This window comes from Aspergillus karnatakaensis (assembly GCF_047715665.1).
Source record: "Aspergillus karnatakaensis strain CBS 102800 unplaced genomic scaffold BJY04scaffold_6, whole genome shotgun sequence".
Classification (NCBI taxonomy): domain Eukaryota; kingdom Fungi; phylum Ascomycota; class Eurotiomycetes; order Eurotiales; family Aspergillaceae; genus Aspergillus; species Aspergillus karnatakaensis.
Genome location: NW_027395718.1, coordinates 610,637 through 633,184, shown reverse-complemented (window position 1 = coordinate 633,184; position 22,548 = coordinate 610,637). Strand labels below are relative to the sequence as shown.

The 22,548-nt window shown below is 51.5% G+C and overlaps 13 protein-coding genes across 13 annotated transcripts; 9 read left to right on the top strand and 4 right to left on the bottom strand.

Annotated features, from left to right (window-relative positions):
- The first annotated feature begins 969 nt into the window (after positions 1 to 969).
- On the top strand, positions 970 to 1,682 carry BJY04DRAFT_180135 (uncharacterized protein). The gene has a single exon (XM_073710012.1). The coding sequence runs from the start codon at positions 1,160 to 1,162 to the stop codon at positions 1,613 to 1,615; it is 456 nt and encodes a 151-aa protein (XP_073575455.1). The 5' UTR covers positions 970 to 1,159; the 3' UTR covers positions 1,616 to 1,682.
- Positions 1,683 to 2,669, bottom strand: BJY04DRAFT_180133 (uncharacterized protein). Its single transcript, XM_073710011.1, has 2 exons — positions 2,558 to 2,669; positions 1,683 to 2,455 (listed from the first exon to the last, which is right to left on the bottom strand). The coding sequence occupies exons 1-2, from the start codon at positions 2,594 to 2,596 to the stop codon at positions 1,793 to 1,795; spliced, it is 702 nt and encodes a 233-aa protein (XP_073575454.1). The 5' UTR covers positions 2,597 to 2,669; the 3' UTR covers positions 1,683 to 1,792.
- Positions 2,670 to 3,001: 332 nt separating this feature from the next.
- On the top strand, positions 3,002 to 6,352 carry BJY04DRAFT_231080 (sulfite reductase subunit alpha). Its single transcript, XM_073719434.1, has one exon. It carries the CDS (start codon positions 3,086 to 3,088, stop codon positions 6,218 to 6,220), a length of 3,135 nt encoding a protein of 1,044 aa, XP_073575453.1. The 5' UTR covers positions 3,002 to 3,085; the 3' UTR covers positions 6,221 to 6,352.
- A 56-nt stretch (positions 6,353 to 6,408) lies between these two features.
- BJY04DRAFT_136764 (uncharacterized protein) lies at positions 6,409 to 7,693 on the top strand. Its single transcript, XM_073708606.1, has one exon. The coding sequence runs from the start codon at positions 6,614 to 6,616 to the stop codon at positions 7,505 to 7,507; it is 894 nt and encodes a 297-aa protein (XP_073575452.1). The 5' UTR covers positions 6,409 to 6,613; the 3' UTR covers positions 7,508 to 7,693.
- Positions 7,694 to 7,808: 115 nt separating this feature from the next.
- On the bottom strand, positions 7,809 to 9,437 carry BJY04DRAFT_214427 (uncharacterized protein; the record flags this gene model as incomplete). The annotated part of the gene is made up of 3 exons (XM_073715211.1): positions 7,809 to 7,945; positions 8,023 to 8,938; positions 8,994 to 9,437. 3 exons carry the CDS (start codon positions 9,435 to 9,437, stop codon positions 7,809 to 7,811), a joined length of 1,497 nt encoding a protein of 498 aa, XP_073575451.1.
- A 2,440-nt stretch (positions 9,438 to 11,877) lies between these two features.
- On the top strand, positions 11,878 to 12,937 carry BJY04DRAFT_205360 (aldo/keto reductase family protein; the record flags this gene model as incomplete). Its single annotated transcript, XM_073713587.1, has 2 exons — positions 11,878 to 12,177; positions 12,230 to 12,937. The coding sequence occupies 2 exons, from the start codon at positions 11,878 to 11,880 to the stop codon at positions 12,935 to 12,937; spliced, it is 1,008 nt and encodes a 335-aa protein (XP_073575450.1).
- An 893-nt stretch (positions 12,938 to 13,830) lies between these two features.
- On the top strand, positions 13,831 to 15,807 carry BJY04DRAFT_180114 (uncharacterized protein). Its single transcript, XM_073710010.1, has 6 exons — positions 13,831 to 13,929; positions 13,995 to 14,063; positions 14,119 to 14,259; positions 14,319 to 14,509; positions 14,567 to 14,847; positions 14,916 to 15,807. The coding sequence occupies exons 1-6, from the start codon at positions 13,841 to 13,843 to the stop codon at positions 15,093 to 15,095; spliced, it is 951 nt and encodes a 316-aa protein (XP_073575449.1). The 5' UTR covers positions 13,831 to 13,840; the 3' UTR covers positions 15,096 to 15,807.
- Positions 14,919 to 16,076, top strand: BJY04DRAFT_136696 (uncharacterized protein). The gene has a single exon (XM_073708605.1). It carries the CDS (start codon positions 15,104 to 15,106, stop codon positions 15,824 to 15,826), a length of 723 nt encoding a protein of 240 aa, XP_073575448.1. The 5' UTR covers positions 14,919 to 15,103; the 3' UTR covers positions 15,827 to 16,076.
- On the top strand, positions 15,808 to 18,116 carry BJY04DRAFT_180105 (DUF1593 domain-containing protein). The gene is made up of 2 exons (XM_073710009.1): positions 15,808 to 16,799; positions 16,847 to 18,116. The coding sequence occupies exons 1-2, from the start codon at positions 16,326 to 16,328 to the stop codon at positions 17,981 to 17,983; spliced, it is 1,611 nt and encodes a 536-aa protein (XP_073575447.1). The 5' UTR covers positions 15,808 to 16,325; the 3' UTR covers positions 17,984 to 18,116.
- Positions 18,117 to 18,130: 14 nt separating this feature from the next.
- On the top strand, positions 18,131 to 19,312 carry BJY04DRAFT_231072 (NAD(P)-dependent oxidoreductase; the record flags this gene model as incomplete). The annotated part of the gene is made up of 3 exons (XM_073719433.1): positions 18,131 to 18,232; positions 18,295 to 18,811; positions 18,892 to 19,312. Exons 1-3 carry the CDS (start codon positions 18,193 to 18,195, stop codon positions 19,310 to 19,312), a joined length of 978 nt encoding a protein of 325 aa, XP_073575446.1. The 5' UTR covers positions 18,131 to 18,192.
- Positions 19,313 to 19,515: 203 nt separating this feature from the next.
- BJY04DRAFT_214423 (uncharacterized protein) lies at positions 19,516 to 19,989 on the bottom strand (the record flags this gene model as incomplete). The annotated part of the gene is made up of 1 exon (XM_073715210.1): positions 19,516 to 19,989. The coding sequence occupies one exon, from the start codon at positions 19,987 to 19,989 to the stop codon at positions 19,516 to 19,518; it is 474 nt and encodes a 157-aa protein (XP_073575445.1).
- A 389-nt stretch (positions 19,990 to 20,378) lies between these two features.
- BJY04DRAFT_214422 (uncharacterized protein) lies at positions 20,379 to 21,005 on the bottom strand (the record flags this gene model as incomplete). The annotated part of the gene is made up of 2 exons (XM_073715209.1): positions 20,379 to 20,903; positions 20,961 to 21,005. The coding sequence occupies 2 exons, from the start codon at positions 21,003 to 21,005 to the stop codon at positions 20,379 to 20,381; spliced, it is 570 nt and encodes a 189-aa protein (XP_073575444.1).
- Positions 21,006 to 21,715: 710 nt separating this feature from the next.
- BJY04DRAFT_214421 (uncharacterized protein) lies at positions 21,716 to 22,438 on the top strand (the record flags this gene model as incomplete). Its single annotated transcript, XM_073715208.1, has 1 exon — positions 21,716 to 22,438. The coding sequence occupies one exon, from the start codon at positions 21,716 to 21,718 to the stop codon at positions 22,436 to 22,438; it is 723 nt and encodes a 240-aa protein (XP_073575443.1).
- Between the last annotated feature and the right edge of the window lie 110 nt (positions 22,439 to 22,548).

Sequence of the window (22,548 nt, the reverse complement as noted above, 5' to 3'; positions counted from 1 at the left end):
CGCCTATCGGCCCATGCACCTAAACGGGAACCCTGTCAAGCGCATTCGTGGCTCTGACCCACCGACCATGCAGACGTGACTTGGAGGCGGATCCATGCACATGCAAGTTGTAATGACAGCTGCAGCGTCCTTTCAAATTTAGGTTCGCGTTCGTGCTTCTGAGACCTCAATGTCCATTCTTGAGTCATTCGGGCCCTAGTCGATCTCCGAGCGGGTCTTGATGCAGCTGATCTTCCAGACCTCACTCAGTCGCAGCCTTGCTATTATCCTGTTGCAGCCTGATCTAATCCTTGCAGTAAGATCATCATTCTGTCCGATCCCTCAACTGCCTTTTTGGTGTTTCCGTTGGCGACTTTTCCTTCGCTTGGAACGCTGCATGGACAAAGTCTACTGAGCTCGGTCCTCTTTCAAGCAAATTGCCCGATGACAGTATGGCGCTGCATCGAGATTACAGTGTGGCGCACATGGCTCAACTGAGAGTCATTCCTCTGTATAGCCCCATTGACGTGGCATCGAGTTCTACGCCAGCCTCCGGAATGTGGACATGAAGCGGCGTTTGTTCTCCGTGCGGCGCAGTGCTCAGGACGCGAGGCGAATCCGCGGTCTGATTCAGTTATTCCCCTTTGGACATTGTCCTCGCGAAACGTGTCTGGTTCGAGTGTTCGAGTGTGGTTTGTTTATTTTCCTCCATTTCTTTGACCGCTCGTGAAATCGTAGTCTGCTCAAGGAGAATTCAGGGTCAACAGCGGCACCCAGCAGTGCACACAGATCGTAGAACTAAAATATTACCGCAGTACTCTAGACAGTTCATAATAGATTGGTCGTGCATAAACCCAATGCACAGCTCGCTTTGTTTATCAGTCACGTGAAGATAACTGTATCCTCAAACATTATGACGTCAAGATGACCGGATGAACAAAGTCCTGGCCTTGCCCGGAGATCTCCTAAACCTCCATTTCTCTTGCTTCATCTCCCTTGATTATCATTTCAAATCTTCAATTGAAACTCGAATTCCCTCCTTGTAAGTCTTGCCTCGCCAAATAGCCGGACGATAAGCCTGACAAGAGTAGTAGATCCGAGCATCACACTCAATACAGCACTTCGAGTAACGTCACAACAATCAGTGCTCTCAATAGACCAACTTCATAAACCATCCAAGATGTTCAAAGAACTCACCAGGCTCACGCGGGCTACCCCCCTAACCAGCCCCCTCCGCCAACCCCTTTTAAGCACTCAGAAGACCAACCCCATCCTGCGCCACATCACCACCACTCCGCGCGCTCTCGCCCAGCCCCAAGACGAAGAGGACCACTTCCACGACCGCAACAAGCTCGATCCACACCGCACAGAGGACTCACAATCTGGCACGACGGACGAAGTCGCAACCCGCGACGCGGCATTCGATCCGTCAAATACCTCTCCGGAGAGCGAGATCGGGGCTAGCAAGCAGGAGACGAAGCAGAAGGGGGATTCTAGGGATCCGTTGACCGTTAGTGGGGCGGATAAGGAGGTGGGAGGGGCCAGGGATCCGGCGGAGGGGAAGCCGGAGAAGAATGTTGATAAGGAGGGGCACAGTGTGAGGGGGAGTGGGAGGAAGAATAGGGAGAGGAAGTAGATTTGGTAGCTTGATTGAGAGTGGAGTCGGGACAAATAGAGAAGGGGGTTGAGGATTGCATGATGTTTACTGTATGTAGTTCATAAAGATATTATATTATTTGCATCCAAGGTTGAGCAAAGCAATTATCCACCTGATAAACGAGAGCAGGATACACACACCAGCTCGAATGGGCCCTCACTCCTTCCCATACTTGAGGATATCAGCCCCATGCAAAATCCAAACCTTCTCACTTCCCGCCGGGACATCCCCATCCAAAGCCTTCAGTCCCGCATTCACAGCCGCCTTCCCAATAACATCCGCATCCTGCGCCCACCCATCCTTCAGCCCCGAATGAAGCTTCCCAAACGCTCCCGCGACAAACCTCGCTGCCGCCTCCATGGGCCTACTCTCCTCCCTCGTCCCCGATATCAACCCAGGTCTCAAAATAACCGTCCTCTCAAACCCCAACTCCTTAACATGCTCCTCAATCTCGCCCTTCATGCGCGGATACGCAAAGTTCGATGCCGTACTAGCCCCAGACGACGAAATAAGCACATAGACCTTTGTCCCGGCTTCCTTGGCTGCCTTTGCGAGCTCGATGTTCAGGTCGTGCTCGATCTTGTACTGGTTTTCGAAGCCGCCGGCCGCGCCGCGTGTTGTTGCGAACGAGGAGATGAAGAGGGAGGGTGGCGGGGTGAGGGAGGAGAGCTGCGACGCCCACTTTGAGGTGTCGTCTGAGACGAATGTGGTGAGCTTGGCCTGGGGAGCGGTTGAGGCGGGGGCCGGGGTGCGTCGGGATATGGTGTCGATGCGGGAGACGGAGGGGGAGGAGAGGAGGGTGGTTAGGATATGGGTTCCCTGGGATGAGGTTTAGTATCATCTGTAGATGTTTGGAGTAGGGATGAGAGGGATTATATATTTCTGGCTCTGGGGGATGGCGATGCGCAAAGGGAGACATACCACCATGCCGGTGCTACCGAGCAGTGCGACGTTTGCCATGTTGACGACGCTAGACAGAATGGATAGTGTTTGGTCAAGTGTAAGGTAGGTACCTAAGCTGCAAATGCCATACAGAACGTTGAATCGAAGTTGCAGAGCAACAATGACGTTGTCCCGAAGCTTGCGGAGACCAAGCCAGAATGAGGCAAGTGCAGAATCACCGCACTAAGCCTAGAACAGATATTTCCAGCCTGAGGCAAAATTGGAGAAGGGCTGACAAATGCGGGGACGATTTGGCGCTCGGCCGACAGCGGAGCCATTCTGCCACCGCTTGCCGCCAGATTTCTGTCGATAAGAAATTGCGTGATCGCCACTAAGCCGTTTCGGGCATATCCCCTGGCATTTTTGCTGGGAAGTATAGATTCCTCCGCCTCCTCCTCTCTTTTTTTTCCCCTTCGTCTTCTCCATTCTTTAAAAGCCTTGACTTTTGTTCCTGTTGCTTGAGATAACAGTTTCTTGATTCTGCTGTCTCGACAGGAAATTGTCACCATGGGCTCCCCTTCACCAGCCCTCTCGACCCTCGGCGGTCCTACCTATGTGACCGCCCAGACCCTAATTCAACAGGTCGCCTACGCCCTCAGCGACAAGATCTTCTCCTACTCTCCGGAATCCTTCGATCTGGATGTCGCTCTCCGCGAATGGGCTGCTAAGCAGGAAGTCAATGCCAATGGCAGTGCCCCTGCTGTCCAGACCCTGCAGACTCGCCAGGGTGCCGGGAACATCGCTCTCGGATACCTCTTCTCCCAAGACTTTGATCTGAAGAAGCGCCACATTCCCCAGGGCATTGTTGCCTCATCCGCCACTCTTCCGTACATGCGTGCTGCTTTGGAGCAGCTTTCTCTCCTCTACTCCGTCGCTAGCCCCGTTGCCGCTCACGTCGCTGCTGTCGACTATGCCGGAGAGGATGGACTTGTTTCCGACTACGTTTCTGCGCTTTCTCTTGCTGAAGAGCTTGGACTTGGACTTGTCTCCAGCGCCTCTGTTCACGAGATTCAACACATGGCTCTTTTGACGACTTTGCTCGCCTCTGTCCTGCCCTCTATCCACATTTACGACGGTGTTCGCGTTGGACGCGACACTACCCGTGTCATCGATATCCTCGACCAGGCTGGTCTTGGTCGTGCCTACGAGACTGTCCGCAAGACATTGGATGAGCAGCGTAGCCGCCACCTCGATAACGAGGGCAAGCTGCTCGAGCTGATCAAGTCCTTGAACGGAGAGCTCGGCACTGATTACGGTGCTTTCGAGTACCACGGCCACGCCGAGCCTACCTCCGTCTTGGTCGCCTTCGGTACCATTGAGGCCTCTCTCACAGCCCAGGTTGCTCGCTCGCTGGCTAAGGACGGCGTTCGTGTTGGTGTTGTCAACGTTCGCGTGTACCGCCCATTCATTGAGGAGGAATTCCTGAAGGTTCTGCCCCAGTCTGTGAAGACCGTTGGAGTTCTTGGACAGGTTGCCAGCGAACAGGCTGTGCAAGAGCAGGGCATCCGCTCCACCCTCTACGAGGACGTCCTTGCGGCGCTTACCTTTGCCACTGACCGCGAGCAAGCTCCTTCCGTCGTGGACATCAAGTACGCTCGCTCTCAGCGCTGGGACCTGATCAGCATTGCTGCTTCATTCCAGCTTGTGTCCGACAAGCCCATTGTTCAGGCTGATAGCACCGAGCCTCTTCAGCTTCTGGATCCTTCGTCTGTGCAAGAGTTTACCTTCTGGGATGTTGATTCTTCCGCCTCCAACGACGCTGCCACTCTGCTCTCCCAGGCATTGGCTGCTGATTCCGCCAGCAATGTCACCACCAGCAAGGCGTTTGATAACGTTATCCAAGGTGGAGTCGTCCGTGTGGACATCCGCAAGAGCTCCAAAACTCTGGATGCTCCCTACCCTGTTACTGCGGCTGATACGTCCTATGTTGGAGACGTCAAGCTGCTAAGCGAGATTGACATTCTCGGATCTCTCAAGAACAACGGTAAGCTCATCTTGAACGTCCCCGGCGTCAAGGATGATGAGCTGGAGAAGAAGCTGCCTGCCGGTTTCAAGCAGGCTGTTGCTGAGCGTGGTATTGCTCTCCACCTTCTTGATACCTCTGCTGTCGAAGATGCTACTCTCGAACCCCTTGCCTTGCAGGTTGCGTTCCTGCGCGTGGCTCTTCCCTCGCTCGAGGAGTCTGGCGTCAAGAAGCTTGCTGCTATTTCTGGAAACACCGAGTCTCTAGACAAGGTCAGCAAGGAACTCGAGAAGGTCCTCCGCCAGCCTGAGATCCCTGAGGCCTGGAAGACTCCTGAGGAGGCTGCTGATGTGCCTCTTCTGCCCAAGGATCTGACCCCCAACAGCTTCGTGCCCTTCGACAAGGAGGAGACCGAGCCTGCCACTTTCCTCAAGGACTGGCAGACTGTTGCCAAGGGTCTTGCGTTCAAGGAGGCCTACGCCGCCGAGAGTGCTCTCCGCCCTGATCTCACCACCAAGAGCTTCACTGTCCATGTCAAGGAGAACCGACGTCTTACTCCAACCACCTACGACCGTAACATCTTCCACATCGAGTTCGACCTTGGCGATTCCGGTCTTACGTACGATATCGGCGAAGCTCTTGGCGTGCACTGCGAGAACGATCCCGCGGAGGTCTTGGATTTCATCAAGTTCTACGGCCTCAACGCTGATGATGTCGTCGAAGTCCCTAGCCGCGAGAATGCTGCTGTTCTGGAGAACCGCACCGTCTACCAGGCTTTGATGCAGAATGTCGACATCTTCGGCCGTCCTCCCAAGCGCTTCTACGAAGCTCTTGCCGAGTTCGCCTCTGACCAGAAGGAGAAGACCGACCTTCTTACTCTCGGCGGTCCCGACGGTGCTGTCGAATTCAAGCGCCGCGCTGAAGTCGACACCATTACCTACGCCGATATCCTCCTCGAGTACCCCTCTGCCCACCCCGACTTCCACGACCTCATCCGCATCGTCAGCCCCATGAAGCGCCGCGAGTACTCCATCGCCTCTTGCCAAAAGGTCACTCCCACTACTGTGGCCCTCATGATCGTCGTCGTGAACTGGACCGACCCCCGCGGCCGCGACCGCTTCGGTATCTCCACCCGCTACCTCTCCCGCCTCACAGTCGGCACCCCTGTTACCGTCAGCGTCAAGTCCAGCGTCATGAAGCTGCCCCCCAAGTCCACCCAGCCCATCATCATGGCCGGTCTCGGTACCGGTCTCGCCCCCTTCCGCGCCTTCGTGCAGCACCGCGCTCTCGAGAAGGCCCAAGGCAAGGAAATCGGTGCTGTCCTGCTGTACATGGGCTCCCGCCACCAGCGCGAGGAGTACTGCTACGGTGAGGAGTGGGAGGCCTACCAGGAGGCTGGTGTCATTACCCTCCTCGGCCGTGCTTTCTCCCGTGACCAACCCCAGAAGATCTACATCCAGGACCGCATGCGCCAGACCATCCCTGAGATCATCCAGGCTTACATCCGCGAGGAGGGAGCGTTCTACCTGTGCGGTCCTACCTGGCCTGTGCCGGATGTCACGGCTGTGCTCGAGGAGGCTATTGCCATTGAGGCGAAGAACACGGGCAAGAAGGTGGAGACTCGCAAGGAGATTGAGAAGTTGAAGGATGAGGAGCGCTATGTTCTTGAGGTTTATTAAGCGATGACGTCGTTTTGATTGACTGTATATGATTGACGGATCTTGTCCATATTGTCTTCTCTAGCGCTGCATAGACATATACCGTGTTTGATGATTTTGGTTATATGAGAGATTCCCTGCTGAAGCCCGAGCCCCCGCCGATTATGGATCTATATTTCTCTTTATGGTTTAGCTCCATTGGTTAGGTAGTAATTTCGACAGCCCCCCAGTCCACGGGAACATCCATCGCTCCACCAGAGTATTGCTCCATACATAAGTTACCTAAGGGACTCTACTAGCCCGTATTGTTTACAAGACCAGAGCTCGCTCAGAACGCAAGCACTTCGGAAACCATCGAAACCTAACCAATCCAAACTTTCGACCAACACCATCTGACCCCGTAAACCACTCCCAATGACTACCAAAGACACCCTACTCTCCCTCGATCTCGGTCTCAAAGACTGCCTCTACAGAACAAGCCGCATCACCAAAGACACCCAAAGAATCATTTACGTCACGCCCAAGAACCTAGACATCATCTCCAAGGAATCACGCACATACGGGCCCGATGTAATACGTACCCTTTCCAGCCTCGAGAACTGGCACGATCAGTGGCAGACCCTCACCGTGTACAAGGATGAGAAGGGGAATGGAATCCCGCATAGCGAACCGGACTTATTCGAGCCGCACTCGTTGAGAGAATATATGCATAGGCATATGCATATGCATGACATGAACTTGCTTGGTGACTACGAGCTACTCAACATCTTCAATCTCGAGATCCTGCAGACGGTGAAAACGCGTGTTTTCCGCGTCCGGCGCAGCAAGACCGAGAGGCGATGCTTTCTGAAAATAGCCCGCTTCGGATTCGAGCTTGGCTGGTTTGCGCGGGAGGTTAGGGCATATCATACCCTGACACAGGCACAGGCACAGGCACATACACAGGGCAAGGCAGCAGTGGCGCCGAGGCTGTTAGGGTATGTGTTTGAGGAGACGCCGCAGCGCGTTATCGGAATCCTCTTTGAAGAGGTTATTAGGTCTCGGCCTGGGATTGCGGACTTGAAGCGTTGTGAAGACGCGCTGCGGCGGCTCCATGGTCTGGGGATTGTGCATGGGGATGTTAATCGGGATAATATGTTTGTTACTGAGGGCGGGGTGAGGTTTATTGATTTTGAGGAGTCTTGTGTTGAGTCTGCGGAGAGTGAGTCAGGGTGTTGTTGGGAAGAGAGGAAGAGGGAGGAGATGCGGAGTCTGGCTGGGACGTTGGCGGATGAGTCTGGGAGGGGACGCCCTTTGAGCTTGGAATAATTATTAGCGACTAGCTGGCTTATTCTGGCTGCGGACTGTCGAGCTTTCTCTTTAGTTCGACCTGTCGATATCACGTTTCCATTGACTGTAAGTAGGGGGGATCATAACCTCTTGTAGTTAGCAAAGTCGGAACAAATCCCCGTCATCTAAGGGCCATTGTTACGAGACCGAGGCTGAGGAGGTATACAGAGACAGAGTAGATTTCCGGAATCCATCTTCAGCAACCAAGTTAAGCTCATCGGGCAAGGTAAGAGCTAGGAAAGTTCTAGGAAGAAACAGGGTGTAGAAAAATGAGTCAGTTTCAGCCTGCGTCGCCCTTGAAAGCTTCCTCAAGCTCTCCATCATATTGCTCCCTGTCTGCAAGTTTACGAGCTACAATAGCCCCAAGATTCTTCTCAAAGAAAAAGGGCATTGCCACCTGAAACTCCTCGTCATAGTCTTTGCAGAAGAGGGGTTTGATATTCTTGCTGAATATCGTGAACAGCCCCGAAGGGCTTGCGAGAGCGAGCGAGTACTAGAACGCTCCTCTTTCCCAGGAGCATGCATGAAGTCCGAGAGGCGGAGACCTGATGCATCAGCTCGATAAGGGGTTATAGCGGAGTCGGGTTCCTGTTCCTGCTCTTGTGTCGATAGGACTTCCATAAACTCACGTCCAATCGGGTCGTATTCTGCTGTAGTCGTTTGATCAACGCCCTTACTGAGAAGCCAGTAAGGAGGCCCAAGCATCTCAACTGGCTGGGTACAGGCCCACTCGAGATCGACTAGGCATGTAATATGCCACGCTGCGTCGACGAAGATGTTACTCTGATGGAGATCCGTCAGGACGAAGACAAACGGGCCGCGACGAAAAGTTCGACTGAATATTGACTGGAAAATCGTCCTCATTGTAGTCAACATAGATAGTTGGTAAGCACAATCTCCGAGATGATTTATAGCATTAGGTTGAAACCGAAAGCGATTGTCATGCACTCCAAGTAGATCAACCACATAGGAGTCGAGAGTTGAATAGGTATAATCCCGGGGAATGTCGGCAGGGATCTCCTCATTCTCTAACTGTTGGAGCACCATTGAAAGAGGCCGATTCGCAAGCCGCAAGAATCCATCATTGTCAATGATAAATGAACCGATCTCCGGCACAGGAACCCGAGTCATGTTCAAGAGTATTCGGGAGAGATCACGGAACAAATTCGCCCTTAACTTTGGGTCATGTTGCCCCTTAAGCCATGTATTAGAGAGCCTGGATCCACCTGTTTTTTCAATGAACTCAATCAGAAGGTAGCCGCTGTTGGGTAGATGCTCGACAAAAGATGGATCGGTGTTCAGATGGTGGACGTAATCCGAGAGAGCTGAATTATACAGCCATGATATTATCTTGCGGCGTAGGAGCTGGAAACAGCGAGGGAAAAACGACATGAAATCTTCTCGAGTGAACTATGTCAGGTGAAAAGACCCAGAAACCAGAATATCTTGGAAAACCCGTACGTACCGTCTCGCCCGTGGATAAAGCAAAGCCATATAACCCAGGAATTGGAACTTCTGGACAGTTCTTCTGAAGCCATGCATAGGCCCCTGCTTCACATCGGAGTTTCTCATCACAGTTCCCAGGCCTGAACTTCTCGCCCAAGCGATAGGGTAACGGAAACCGCATGAGAACACGCTTACCCGGCCAACTATCGATTGTGACGGGGACACAGACATTGAAACTGCCATGGAGCCAGTTCTCTATCTCGGCCACATGGCATTCTGCGGATGACTTCAGGCCTAGATGGTGGGTAACAGCGGCTTTCATCCACTCGCGGTTGTCATAAAGTTGAGCGAAGAATCTAGTTTGCTCGGAATGGTATGTCACTTGATGTAGGATATTGAACTCTTCGGTCTTGGCAGCGGAGTATGTGATAGTTTTCCGCAGGAGCTGTCGAGTTGTAGGCATTATGACGCCCTTGGGATAACGTAATTCCCGGGCGGCCGGTGCATCCCGGGCGGCCGGTGTTTTTCTCCACCACCCCCAACGCGTATTCCACCCTCAACTTTCAACAACCACCATGCCACTATTCAGGCGTAAATCGAAACAAGAATTGATTGAGCAGGAAGGCAGGATTCAATGCGCGATTCAAGATATTAAAAACAAAAAATATGCGAAAATTGCGCCCGCGGCGCGTTATTACAATATTCATCCGAATACACTTGCAGGAAGACTCCGTGGTCTCTAACTACAGGCAGAACTTCGCAACCACCAGCATAGGCTATCCCTGGTTCAAGAAAATGTCTTAATAGCATGGATAGTATTGCTTGACATTCGTGGAGCACCCCCCAGGCCCTCGCGCGTTCGTGAGATGGCAGATATTATCCTGAAGGAGTATGACCCGGCTTGTGCACCCATCGGACGAAACTAAGTGACAGGCTTTACTAAGAGGTGCCCTGATATTAAAACCTAGATAGCTCGAAAGATCAGTCGTCAGAGAGCTATGTGTAAAGATCCTAAAATAATTAGTCTATTTTTCGAAGAGTTAGAGAAGATTAAAGACAAGCACGGCATCCTAGATAAAGATATCTTTAATTTTAATAAAACTAGCTTCGCTATAGGCCTAATTGCATCGACAAGAGTTATATCAAGAGCTAAAATACCAGGCAAGCCATGGCTTATTATACCAGGGAATCAGGAATAGGTTACTACTATTAAATGCATTAATTCCGCTGGCTGGTCAGTACCAACCACTATTATCTTTAAAGAAAAGCGCTATATCGAGGGCTGGTTTGAGGGATTCACTGCTCCACTAGCCTGGAGAGTTGAAGTCAGCGCTAATAGATAGACCACGGATGAGATAGGCCTTCGCTGGCTTTAAAAATGCTTTATCCCAGCTGTATAGAGGCCAGGGAGGAGGGGGAAGGTACTCCTAGTTCTAGATAGGCATGGCAGCCACCTCACGCCTGCTTTTAACGCTGCCTGCAAGGAGAATAATATTATAGCTATCTGCATGCCTGCTTATTTATCTCACCTCCTGCAGCCGTTAGATGTTGGTTGTTTTGGGCCGTTGAAGAAGGCGTACGGATCCCTAATTAAGCAGAAGGGACGGCTGGGATACAACACTATTAACAAGCTAGATTTCTTGAAGGCCTATCCAGAGGCTCACAAGAAGGTCTTCACAAAGGAGAATATTCAAAGCAGATTTAGGGCAACTAGGATTCTTCTATTTTCGCCTGCTACAGTACTAGATAAACTGCAGTTAAGGCTATCGACTCCTACACCCCCCCCAGGCAGAGATCTTGCTTTAATTCCTTCCTTACAGCTCTGTACACCTCACACAGTCCGCCAGGTATATCAAAAGGCTTTATCAGTCAAGAAACTTCTAAAGCACAGCTCCAGGAGTCTTTTAACACCATCAAAGCGGGCGCTGGATAAGTTTGTAAAGGGCTATAAAGTAGCTATCTACAACGCTGGGCTGTTGGCACAGGAGAATAATAATCTCCGCTCATATGTTGCAGATCTCATAATAAAAAAGAGTCGTTCTAAGCGCTTAATAACTCCTACAGAAGGCATTTCATTTAAGGAAGGCCAGGAACTTATTTCGTTAAGAAATAATGAAGTTGAAGTTGAAGGGGGGGGATCAAGCACTAATGCTCCTCCAACTTTGGAAAGATCTAGGCGCGCCCCACCAACTTGCTCAGATTGCGGAGTACGTGGTTATAAAAGAACGGGATGTCGCGCTTCTAAACGTGTTTGAATTATTTTATTTAATTAAGAATTAATGGAGTTGTTCTAATCGAAAGTTTGTAGAGCAGTATAGTTGTTAGGAAAACCACCGGCCGCCCGGGATGCACCGGCCGCCCGGGAATTACGTTACAGTTTCAGGAGAGGTAAGCTGATACTTGACCCCGTTGGTGCAAACCGTGCAAACATAACATGGAGACACACAGGGATTAAGTGTAGGTAGTTACATACCTGCAGCCCCTATTTGCTCAGAGAAACAATCACCCGGATAACAAGGCTCTTTGATTCACAAGAGTAGCGCGTGGCTTGAGCGCATCTCTCCCGATCCCCATAGTAATTACCCAAAACCCGCAATATGTCAAGCTGTCGTGCCCGTGCGCCGTGCGGGCGTGCGGGTGCGGGCTAACCCGCTAGCCTCCAGCCCAGCCCTATCTATACCATTCCATGCATATACAACTTCCCTTCATCTGCTTATAAACCTCGCCCTTCCCAGCGGACTAGCCCGCACATACAGTATTCAACAATGATGCCTTCAGGCACATCTGCCTCCCAGGGTATAAAACCCCCTCAACCCATTCCTCTCATCTCATCCATCAACCCATAGCTCTCTCTCCACAGCTTCAACCACAATATCAGAAACAACATCCATTAAATACTCAACATGTCAACCCCAAAGATCAACCTTATCTTCGGCGGCGCCTCCCTCGGCGGCATGGAAGCGGAATTCACCTCCGTCGCTTCCACGGCCTCTGCCCTCTCCCTCCTTGAGAACAACGGCGTCACAACCATTGACACAGGCAGGATCTACCCTAATAGCGAACACTGGCTCGGCGAACTCAACGCAACAGCAAAGTTCGATATCGACACGAAATACCCAGGCGGGTTCGGCACAGCGGTTTCGAGCGGAGAGGATCTGAAGGAGAAACTGGAGGAGAGTTTGCAGGAACTTAAGACTGACCAGGTCGGCTTCAACTCCCTAATTCATAAGGATAAGAAGAAACTGATCTGTCTAGATAACCACCTACTACATCCACGCCCCAGACCGCCGCCCCGGCGCCTCAACCACCGCTCTTCTACAAGCCCTAACGGAAGCCCACGCAGCCGGGAAGTTCAAGAAACTCGGCCTGTCGAATTTCCTGGTCGATGAAGTCAAAGAGATTCTCCGCATCGCGAAAGAGAATAACTTTCTCCTCCCCTCCGTGTATCAAGGGAACTATAACGCCGTCGCGCGGCACCACGAGAAAACCCTCCTGCCGCTGTTGAGGGAGCACGGGATTGCGTTCTATGCGTACTCGCCTATTGCTGGCGGGTTTCTGACGAAGAGTGTGGAGCAACTTACCTCAACCCCTGATTCTGGATCTGGACCTGGAACCGAAAAAGGAACCCGCTGGGACCCAAACACGCAAACAGGGACATTCTATACAAACCTCTATGCCAAACCCTCTCTCTTCGAGGGACTCAAGGTTTGGGGTGAGATTGCGGACGATGCTGGGATCAGCAAGGCGGAACTGGCGTATCGCTGGGTGGCGTTTCATTCTGCGCTGGATAGTAACAGGGGCGATGGACTGGTGTTTGGGGCGCGAAATGAGGGGCAGATTTGGGGGACTCTGGAAGGGTTGAGGAAGGGGCCGCTGCCGAGGGAGATTGCGGAGAGGGTTGAGGGGGTTTGGGAGGTTGTGGAGCGAGATGCGCCGGTGGATAATTTTAATGGGGGTGTGTAGGTTGAGGTTGAGGTTTGGTTAAAAGAAGGAAAGAGGGATGTTCTATGTTTGTAGATCTCCTTGGCTTTCGTTGTTTTGTATTTGCCTTTCTTTCTACTTGAGCTTTCTTGAATTTGATATGTTACAAAGAGGACCGTGCCCTGCCAGATAAATTTAGCCCTAACTTGCCAGATCTATACTCTGAACTAGCTCTTCACGCGGCAGGATCATGTCTGAAGATTACATGTAAAGCTTGAGTCGTTCAAGCACAATTTGCTGCGGGATCTTGTTTAGACTCTGTAGATTCATGCAAGATTGAGTTTGGGTACATGGAGGCTTAGCACTATCTTGACCTCAGCCTCGATCAAATCAGACAACTCGGTACCCTCCAGTGTCTTGTATATGAAAGAATCGATTATTCCTCTTCATGATCAAGTAAGTAGCGTCCCTGCCCCTGAATGAAGTAGACAATACATCACTGATCCGGGATATAATTGTCAACCCTATACTCTGATCCTCGGAATATTGCATGTCTGTACTAGCCAGAACAGGAGGCCAGGTCCGTATACGATAAAAACGTGCTCGACATATAAAGTGCAATACCCCTTCGGATGAAGAAAGAAAATAATGAATCTTCTTAGAACGATGGCTGGGTTTCTCTATTTATCGCTTGAGCCTACTTGCAAGTCTACATAGTATCTCTTTCGCCACACAGCAGCCACACTTGACTAGATGAGCTCTAACTACTCCGTACAGGCTAGCGCTGACCGGAAACTAGCGATCTGTTGTATAGTACTTCTGTAGGGCTGCTCAGCCTCATTTGCCCAGCTGACTCAGCTAGGGTCGAAGGGTCTAGAATCGTTGGGTATATAAGCTTGACTCTCAAACCATTCTTCTATTTGATCAAGAAAGACATATGAGAACATGACTTATACTCTGAACGCGTGCATACCTTGTACAACAAAGAAGCGAAAGTGCGATAGACGCCTGCCGAAATGTTCGACCTGTGCTCGGTAGCTACCCATCTCCTACCCAGGTTAGGCTTGATGCACCTCTCAACGATAACGTCTTGATCTAGGTCCAAGTCGAATCGGGAGTGCGTATACAAGAACTCTGTTGATGGGGCTCTAGTACATTCTGACCCGAAGTAGGTTCTAACCAGCAGTGGACTATTTCATGCCCATCTGATTGATCTTTCGAAGACTTTCGCCAGCGCTCTCAATACGAAGTGGGACTTCCCCGCAATTACAGCAGCTGCCCAAGTCTCCAGTCGCTTGTGAGAAATGCAGAGTCGGGAAGCGTGCTTGCAGCAAGGATTCACCAAGATGTTCGCGGTGCGAAAGGTATCAGCTCTTTTCTTTGTGAGGAGTCTGCTGGTCTTGTCCTGACTGACTCGGGATAGACTCAATGTCTCCTGCAACTACGAGTTTGCTAGAGACCTAGAGCTCAAGGACCACCCCGAGACTCAAAATCAACTCGTGCGCACAAAGCCTCATCGCAGTACACTGTTGCTCGAATCGCCCTATGGATTACCATACAAAGCTCAGTACCCCGTCCCTGAACAGAGTCACTTTCGCGCTCTGATCCACACTTGTGAGCACTCTCTCCGGCCAGGAATCTACTCCATAACTCACATATATTTATCCGTAGACAGCCAGACATATTGGTTACCAGAAACCCACCGAGCACCAAACAGCCTAACCACCCACCTTGCCACGGTATGGATGCGCCGCGCAATGGCGGACCCATGTCTGTTCCATGGAACCCTGTTCTCTGCTTCTGCGCATCTTGACTGGGTGCAAGGAATATCTCATAATCCGCGAACTCTTTACCACCAGGCACAAGCTTTGACCCTGCTCAGGGAGAGATTGCAGAGGGATCAGATTTGCTACGAGACGGTAGCTACGGCGGAGGCATTGATTTATTATAATGTGAGCGCCATTTCAGCAATACAAAAACATTACGAATATTTCTAAATTATCAGACTAATTGTCAATAGATGAGCGCATACAATACCGAGAGTGCACTGGTTCACAAGAGAGGCTTGCTGCAAATGCTCGCTATGAATCGAGATAGGGGGGAGGACTTTGGAGCTCTCACGGGTCTGGTGAATCTGTCGGTTTATCTATTCTACCTCTCTTCTGAGAATCTTACTGAACTAGTGGCAGAATACTCTTAGGCTTTTCTATGGTCCTCAACCAAGCCCCGCCAGCTGTGCAAGGCATGAGTACGGCACCAATAGATATTTCAACCTTTCTCAAACCTGCACTCGGGCCATCAGACATACTCAGTAGGGCATTACTGCGGCATACAAGTAAAAACAACGATACTCTATACGCCAGCACGATAGTCGAGTTACAGAACATACTCGATTTTATCCTCCTTGCAGAACACGCCTCCTTCGCGGATATGTACGCTTTATACACCCACGCCTCGGAGCGAAGAACAGCCGACACCACCGATATCTCCCTACCAAAAGACACAACCAAAACAACCCGAGCCATAAACCAAGCGGCCAATATCGCAATCAATATTTTCTGGACCGTCTTCTATAACTACCTATACCCCGATCCTGAACCCGAATCTGGCCTCTTCTCACCCACATCACCCCAAACATCATCCAGCGTCGAAGAAGCCAACAGCGACACCAAGCAATCCCGAGAACAGCCGCTGATTGAATCCCTTCATATTGTTCTCCAGAAAATTGATATCCTCTCCTGGCAACACCTCGCACCAGAAATCTACGTCTGGGTTTCTCTTACGGCTGCCGCGGCATGTAGGACTTCGGAAGAGAGAATCCCGTTCATCACGGCTTTGACACCGCTGCTGAGTGCGGAGGATTCGGCTGAGCTGGAGCTTTCGGGGATGGGGTGGGTTTATTTTCAGTGGGTGGGCGGGTTTGTTTGTTAGGGAGCAATGTGTTTGCGGAGTCGAGGGAAGGGGTAATGTTCGGAATGAGTTATCGCAATTGTAACCTTCTAATCAATGTCTGAGTGCTATCACTTCCTGAGAGGGCGTGGAAGAAAGCATATCCGCCATCATGACATGCACCCCTTCTCTAAGCATTTACCCGACAGCTAGATGGAGTTCGGTATAGAAACAGCTGGAAACGGACCGATAGCAGTGAACTGGTTTTCTCCAAGTGGGCACGAAAACAGAGAGTATCCCCACTGCGCAACCTGCTCAGCTAAGCGGAAGATAAAAAATGGAGTCTGGGGACTCCACAAACCTCCCCAAGCTTTGACGAAAGGATGCATGATCATCGCTGCAGCGCTTGCAATTACTTGTTGAAGTCGGCTGGCTGCCCAGACTCGGCAGCCCGAAGCACTTCTCCACAATGGCATCACGACTGGAGTCTCCTTCGGCCATGCTCCGTATCCGATGCTTGCCGGTGTCAATTTTATGACGCATGGCATGGAGACGGGCCGAATTCTACCAGTTGACAGTGCTTAAAAGGATACGATCCCGGACGGAAAGAGAAGGTATACCCAAAGTCTCGCGTACAGCCATGCCGTCTCTTCGTGCGCTCACCGTGCTGGCCACCTTGGCCACACAGGCTTTCGCTCAACCACAGCCAGTCAATAGAAGCGCTCTCCAATCATATCCCGACAAACCCCGCGTCTTCATCCTTTCAGATATCTCCAATGAACCAGACGACCAGCAGTCCTTGACCCGGTACCTCCTCTACGCGAACCAATTCCAAACAGAGGGTATCGTCGCCGTGACCTCAACTTGGCTCCGAGATGCCGTCCACCCAGAGGACATGCTCACCGTGATCAACGCCTACGGGAATGTAACCGAGAACCTGAACCAGCATGCGCCGGTGGACTCTCCCTATCCATCTGGAGATGAAATCCGGAGTCTGTTGCGCGAGGGCCCTAAAGTAATATCCCTACTCTACACTGAAGAAAAAAAATACTAACTCTACAGACCTACGGCATGACCGCCGTCGGCCCCAACATCACCCTCTCCTCAGGCGCCCAACTCCTCCTCTCACGCCTTCAAACGCCCTCCGACCAACCCCTCTGGGTCCTCGCCTGGGGCGGCACAAACACCCTCGCGCAAGTCCTCTACCACATCGACGAGACCCTCCCCACCAACGAAGCATCCACCCTCCGCTCCAAACTCCGCATCTACGCCATCTCCGACCAAGACGACACAGGCTCGTGGATCCGCCAATCCTGGCCCGAAATCTTCTACATCGCCTCCACCCACGGCTGGAACCAATACGGCCTCGCATCATGGATCGGCATCTCCGGAGAACGATACTACAACATCGACCAGGGAGGCCCCGATTTCTCCACCGTCAGCCACGGGTGGCTGAAGCAGAATATCCAAATCGGGGCGTTCGGCAAGACCGCGTACCCGGATTACAAGTTTATCATGGAGGGCGATACACCTACCTTCCTGTACCTGATTCAAAATGGTCTCGGAGTGTCGGAGGAGCCGAGCTATGGATCTTGGGGCGGGCGATACGACAAAGTTAACCCGTCGACGGTGGTTAACGTGAACCACTACGCGGATGCAGCGGATCGCGTTTCGGGAATCAATAACAGGACGTATACCTCCGGCGCAGCGAGTATCTGGCGATGGCGCGAAGCGTATCAGAATGACTTTGCGGCGCGCATGCAGTGGTCGCTCCCGGCTGCTAATGCCAGCGGCAGCGCAAACCACCATCCCGTTATCTCGCTGAACGGGAGTTCCTCATTGTCACCTCTGTCTCTAACCGTTTCCCCGAATGGGACGATCACACTCGATGCAACGGATACTTACGATCCGGATAACGACACCTTATCCTTCCGCTGGTTCCAGTATAAAGAGCCTGGGAGTGATGATTGGAATATAGATGGGCAGGTACCGAAGTTGGATATTACGACTCTTAATGATGGTCGTGTGGCGAAGGTGGGTATTCCGGGGGAGGAGGAGAGCTGTAATGGCAAGGGATATAACCCTTCTGGGTGCTGGCTGCTGCATTTGATTCTGGAGGTTAGGGATGACGGGGGGTTCCCGTTGACGAGTTATCGACGGGTGCTGTTACAGACTAGCAATGGGACTGCTGAAGCCTGAAGGGAAGTATTAAGCTCAGGAGCAGGTGCAGGTGCAAGAAAGAGCTGTGTATCTATATAGTTAGAGGCTAAAATAACCAACTTAGGTACCCCTCATGTACCCCGCAATCCATAAGCTTTGTTGGAGAACCTTCTTGACTCATCCTCATCCTCATCCTTAACATCTACCATCCAAACTCACCTCAGCTAGAAAACAAACAAACCAAAGCCATGTCCTCTCCAACGAAAACACCCAGACTAGGCTGGATAGGTACATCCAGCCCCAATGTTCTTCAAAAAACCAACCCCACTAACCCCCCTCCCAATACCCAGGTCTCGGCTCAATGGGCCTCCCCATGGCCACAAACATCCAAACTCACCTCAAAACCACCGATTCCCCCCCGCTAACCATCTATAACCGCACCCCCACCCGCGGGGCACCCCTGCTCTCCCTCGGCGCCATCCAAGCCCCCACCATCGAAGCCCTAATCGCCCAGGTCGACATCTGCTTCATCTCCGTCAGCGACGACGCCGCGGCGTCCTCAATCATAACCTCTATTCTTCTAATAGAGGAAACGATCACGGGGAAGACCATCGTCGATACCTCGACGGTGCATCCGGATCTATCGGGGTATGCGCAGAGAACGCTGGCGGAGCGGGGGGTGCATTTTGTTGCGGCGCCGGTGTTTGGGGCGAGTCCCGTTGCGAGGGAGGGGAGGTTGCTTGTTATCCTTGCGGGGTTGGAGGAGGCTGTTAAGATCGTTGAGCCGTTTTTGGTAGGCGTGATTGCGAGGAAGGTACTTCGGGTTGGCACGGAGGCTGGGAAGGCCAGTTTGGTGAAGACTGCCGGGTGAGTTCCCTTTTCGTTTTATCCCGTCTTGATTACAACCCCTAAAGGGAGAGATCGGACTAACAGGACGGATGGTTTAGGAACTTTTTAACAGCCGGCATCATGGAACTCATTGCTGAGTCCCTCGTTTTCGCGGAGAAGACTGCAATCCCGACCTCGGTCATGCAGGAGCTCCTGGGAGAACAGTACGGGGCTCTACCGCTGACGATGTCGAAGAGGATGCTGGAGGGGCATTATCTCCCTGCGCGCGGCGAGCGGCCGTGGTCTGACCTGCGGCTTGCGGTGAAGGATGTTGGGCTTGGGGTGGATTGTGCGGAGAGAGTTGGGGCGAGCTTGCCGGTTGCGGAGGTCGTGTTGGGCAACTATAAAGAGGCGAGGGAGTTTGGAGAGGCGGAGGGGAGGGAGCTGGATTCGAGTGCTATGTATGGGGTTTTGAGGAGGAGGGCTGGGTTGGGGTTTGAGAGTGAGGTGGTGAGGGAACGGGATGCTGCAGAGTCATAGAATGGGGGGGAGGGGAAGTGATTTGCATTCTTGAATTCAATGACATGTTAGATGTAAATCTATTGACGGCTTATGCTTCTCAGCGAGGCTCCCCCGTGTGCACTGCTATCTCCGTATCCTCCGCTTGGTAGAGACACAGTCCATGAGCTATCCCGCTTCCCGGTGGTCTAACCTGTAAGGACTGGTCACTCATTCCTTGCTGATTACTGCTCGGATGCAGCAACATCAGCATCCTCCTCTCCACCAACCTTCCATGGATACGTCGGGAACTGCCTCTTTGCAACCTCAGCTTCGTCCTCCCCACCTACTTTCCAGGGGTAGGTAGGAAATTGTCTCTTCTCAACATCCTCATCCGCCTTCTCACCCTCTCTCCAGGGGTATGTAGGGAATTGCCTCTTTTCAACACCCTCCCCATCGTCTTCTCCACCTACTTTCCAAGGATAGGTAGGAAACTGCCTCTTCGCAACCTCAGTCTCGGCGCCTTCATACTCGCCCTCGGTCTCTCGCCAGGGATATGTTGGAAACTGCGGGCTCGCTTCCCTCTTTGCTTCTGTGGACGGATCGGTTGTTTTCCACGGGTAGGTGGGGAATTGAGGGTTCGGGTTTGGGACTGGAATTGCTGCGGCCATGGCTGTGCCCGTGAAGGTAGCGGTGAGGGTGATGAGGATGGCTTTCATCTTGTTGGAGCTTCTTGCCTGAGGGATAGGATTGTGTATCTTGATGCTTTGAGTAGAGGGTGGTTGATATTGTTTGGCTCTGGGTTATTTGTAGGGCGTTTATATAGTTTTATCGGATACCCTTTCCTACAGTACATAAATCATCACGCCTCTGTAGACTTAAATTAATTGTAGGCTATCTCTATCAAACAAAAACGCATAGCCTATTGTGTTCATGTGTGATTGTTGAGAAGTCATTAGCCTAATGCAAGACTAATTGCTAGGAGCACTCGTTGATTGTAACCCTACCATAGCTGCAGCTTATTCCACAATCAAGGAGATATATCCTTGGCCATCCTAATTTCCCACCAATGACCCTAAATACCACAAAGTCTGCGACAGACTGTCAATTACAGCTGTTTCCTCGGCGCCGACCCCCCTTTCTTCGGCAGCGCCCTCTCAGCCCTATCCCTCCCCCCTCTAAAAACCCCATCCTCATCAACAAGACTCCTCAACCCAGCTACATCCTCAGCAGCAACCGAAACACCCACAGCTTTGCTATTAACATACTCAGCAGAGACTCGCACGCTCTCTACCTCCCGCTCTCTTGCCCCATCGATATGCTGAACATGAACGAGCAGAAGAGTATCCCCATCAACACTCGTCCGCTCATCCGCAACAAGAAATACACTGTAATCCAGCACTGTATTTCGATCTGTACCAACTAGATTGCTATGCAGGAACTCGGCGACTTTATCTACCGACCAACCAACGAATTGATTTTCTAAAGCAGTGTCGATGGGTGGCTGTGTCATGGAGTCATAGGTAATCTCCTGTAACTCGCTCGGATTGTTGTTCCATAGGAGGATGAGGCTTGGTGGTGAGTCAAGCTTTTGCGAGCTCGAGTATGCAATTGAGAGGATGGATGAGAGGGTCTAGTGCTGTTAGCTGGAAGTGTATCTCGGGAAGTAGTTTGTGAAGTAGGTTCGTACAGCGGGTGGTACTTGATAGGTACAAATGATCGGGATGAGGCTCATCTTGCTCTGTATCAAGATCATTTAGTGATGAATCTTTACTGAACGGTAAGGATTGAAGTTGGTGGTTGGAATAAAGCAGATCAATGCGGGGCCACTAAGGACAGAGCTAGATATCATGTCAGATTACGTCACTGGTCCATTCTCACTCCAAGCCCGGGGTATAATGGAGCGGAGCGCCTTCATTTGGAAGCCTGGTTAGGGCTACGGGAGAGCATCTAGGCTGCAAGCTAATTTAGTAGCTTGAGACGTATTTAGGTCAATAGAAAGCATGCTGAGAGTCCCATTAGCGAGCGTGATATATGCAAAGGTATAAAATCTCGGAAACGAAATCCGGCCTGAATGTTTGATGCGGGTAGGGCTGGGTTATGGCCAGGAACACCCCGGAACGTAGATTGAGTCAACTTAGGGTTCAGAGATGTGTAGAGCTATGTATGAACTGGATTGAGGAGATATTATGATGCCTTGTTGCTTGCTCTTCTTCCTCTTGTTCACCGTCGCTCTCTTGCTTGCTCTAGCTATCTATCTGGCTCTATACTGGCTGTGATCCAGCAGACCTTGCTCTATTCAATACCTCTCTCAACACTATCTTGCCCTATACTACAGCTATCTACTCCTCCTGGCGGTATTAACTTGACTCGCCCTATCTTCATCCCACTACACTCAGCCTACCATACACCACCAACCGTCCTCTCCAAGCGGACAGCGTCAAAATGACTAGCCAGCAAACGACAACCGCACCCTCCAGGGAAGCGCAAACCGTACAATGCCCCCTCTGCACCCTCCTCAACTCCTCAAATATCTCAACCTCCACCTCAACTGCAACCGCAATTCCCACATTCCGACTACACACAGCTACACCACCCAAGGGCTTCCCCTCCCTCGAAACAAACGAATGGACGGAGTGTCCCACATGCGGCTTCATGCTCGACGTCTCACAGCCCAAACCCGTCGCCACTAGGGAAGATACAGATAAAGAGGGTGTCAAGGAGGATTGTTCCGAGTTCGATTACGGTTTAGACGGAGAAGAGCAAGAGCAGGATCAACTGGTCCGATCGCCCGACTACCGATTCCGCTACCAACTACACCCTACCGAACATCCAGATACCCATCATAGTACACCAAAACCAAAACCTCGAGATCTCAATCTCTGGAAACCCGCCAAGGCATCCTCAAGGGAGAGAAAGAGGTACAAGGAAAATAACAAGAACAAGTACAGATCCAACACTCGGGAGAGATCAACCTCAACCTCAACATCTACCTCTACATCAAGTGCAACAAGTGACAGCGTCTGGTCTCTCCTTGGGACAGTGGCTTCGACTACACACACGATCCTGGGGAGTATGGGCGGAGGAGTCGGGGCTGGATTCGGAGATGTGTCGGGGGAAATTATGAGTCTGGAGATAAATGAGATGGTTACATTTAGTATGTTTTGAGTTGGGTGATCTGTATTATATTGATTACTGAGTCTATGGCTGGGACGAGTGGGATGGCCTTTGGTTAAGCGAGGGTGGGTGTATAAGATGACTTGGTTTACAATGTATGA

Excerpts from the sequence above, each read along its gene's own strand:
- BJY04DRAFT_180135 (XM_073710012.1), top strand. The coding sequence starts at position 1,160 with ATGTTCAAAGAACTCACCAGGCTCACGCGGGCTACCCCCCTAACCAGC.
- BJY04DRAFT_180133 (XM_073710011.1), bottom strand. The coding sequence starts at position 2,596 with ATGGCAAACGTCGCACTGCTCGGTAGCACCGGCATGGTG. Across the intron at positions 2,456-2,557 it reads TCGGTAGCACCGGCATGGTG|GGAACCCATATCCTAACCAC; the intron begins GTATGTCTCCCT and ends ACCTCATCCCAG.
- BJY04DRAFT_231080 (XM_073719434.1), top strand. The coding sequence starts at position 3,086 with ATGGGCTCCCCTTCACCAGCCCTCTCGACCCTCGGCGGTCCTACCTAT.
- BJY04DRAFT_136764 (XM_073708606.1), top strand. The coding sequence starts at position 6,614 with ATGACTACCAAAGACACCCTACTCTCCCTCGATCTCGGTCTCAAAGAC.
- BJY04DRAFT_180114 (XM_073710010.1), top strand. The coding sequence starts at position 13,841 with ATGACTTATACTCTGAACGCGTGCATACCTTGTACAACAAAGAAGCGA. Across the intron at positions 14,064-14,118 it reads CTAGTACATTCTGACCCGAA|ACTTTCGCCAGCGCTCTCAA; the intron begins GTAGGTTCTAAC and ends GATCTTTCGAAG. Across the intron at positions 14,848-14,915 it reads AGGCATTGATTTATTATAAT|ATGAGCGCATACAATACCGA; the intron begins GTGAGCGCCATT and ends AATTGTCAATAG.
- BJY04DRAFT_136696 (XM_073708605.1), top strand. The coding sequence starts at position 15,104 with ATGGTCCTCAACCAAGCCCCGCCAGCTGTGCAAGGCATGAGTACGGCA.
- BJY04DRAFT_180105 (XM_073710009.1), top strand. The coding sequence starts at position 16,326 with ATGGCATGGAGACGGGCCGAATTCTACCAGTTGACAGTGCTTAAAAGG. Across the intron at positions 16,800-16,846 it reads TGTTGCGCGAGGGCCCTAAA|ACCTACGGCATGACCGCCGT; the intron begins GTAATATCCCTA and ends CTAACTCTACAG.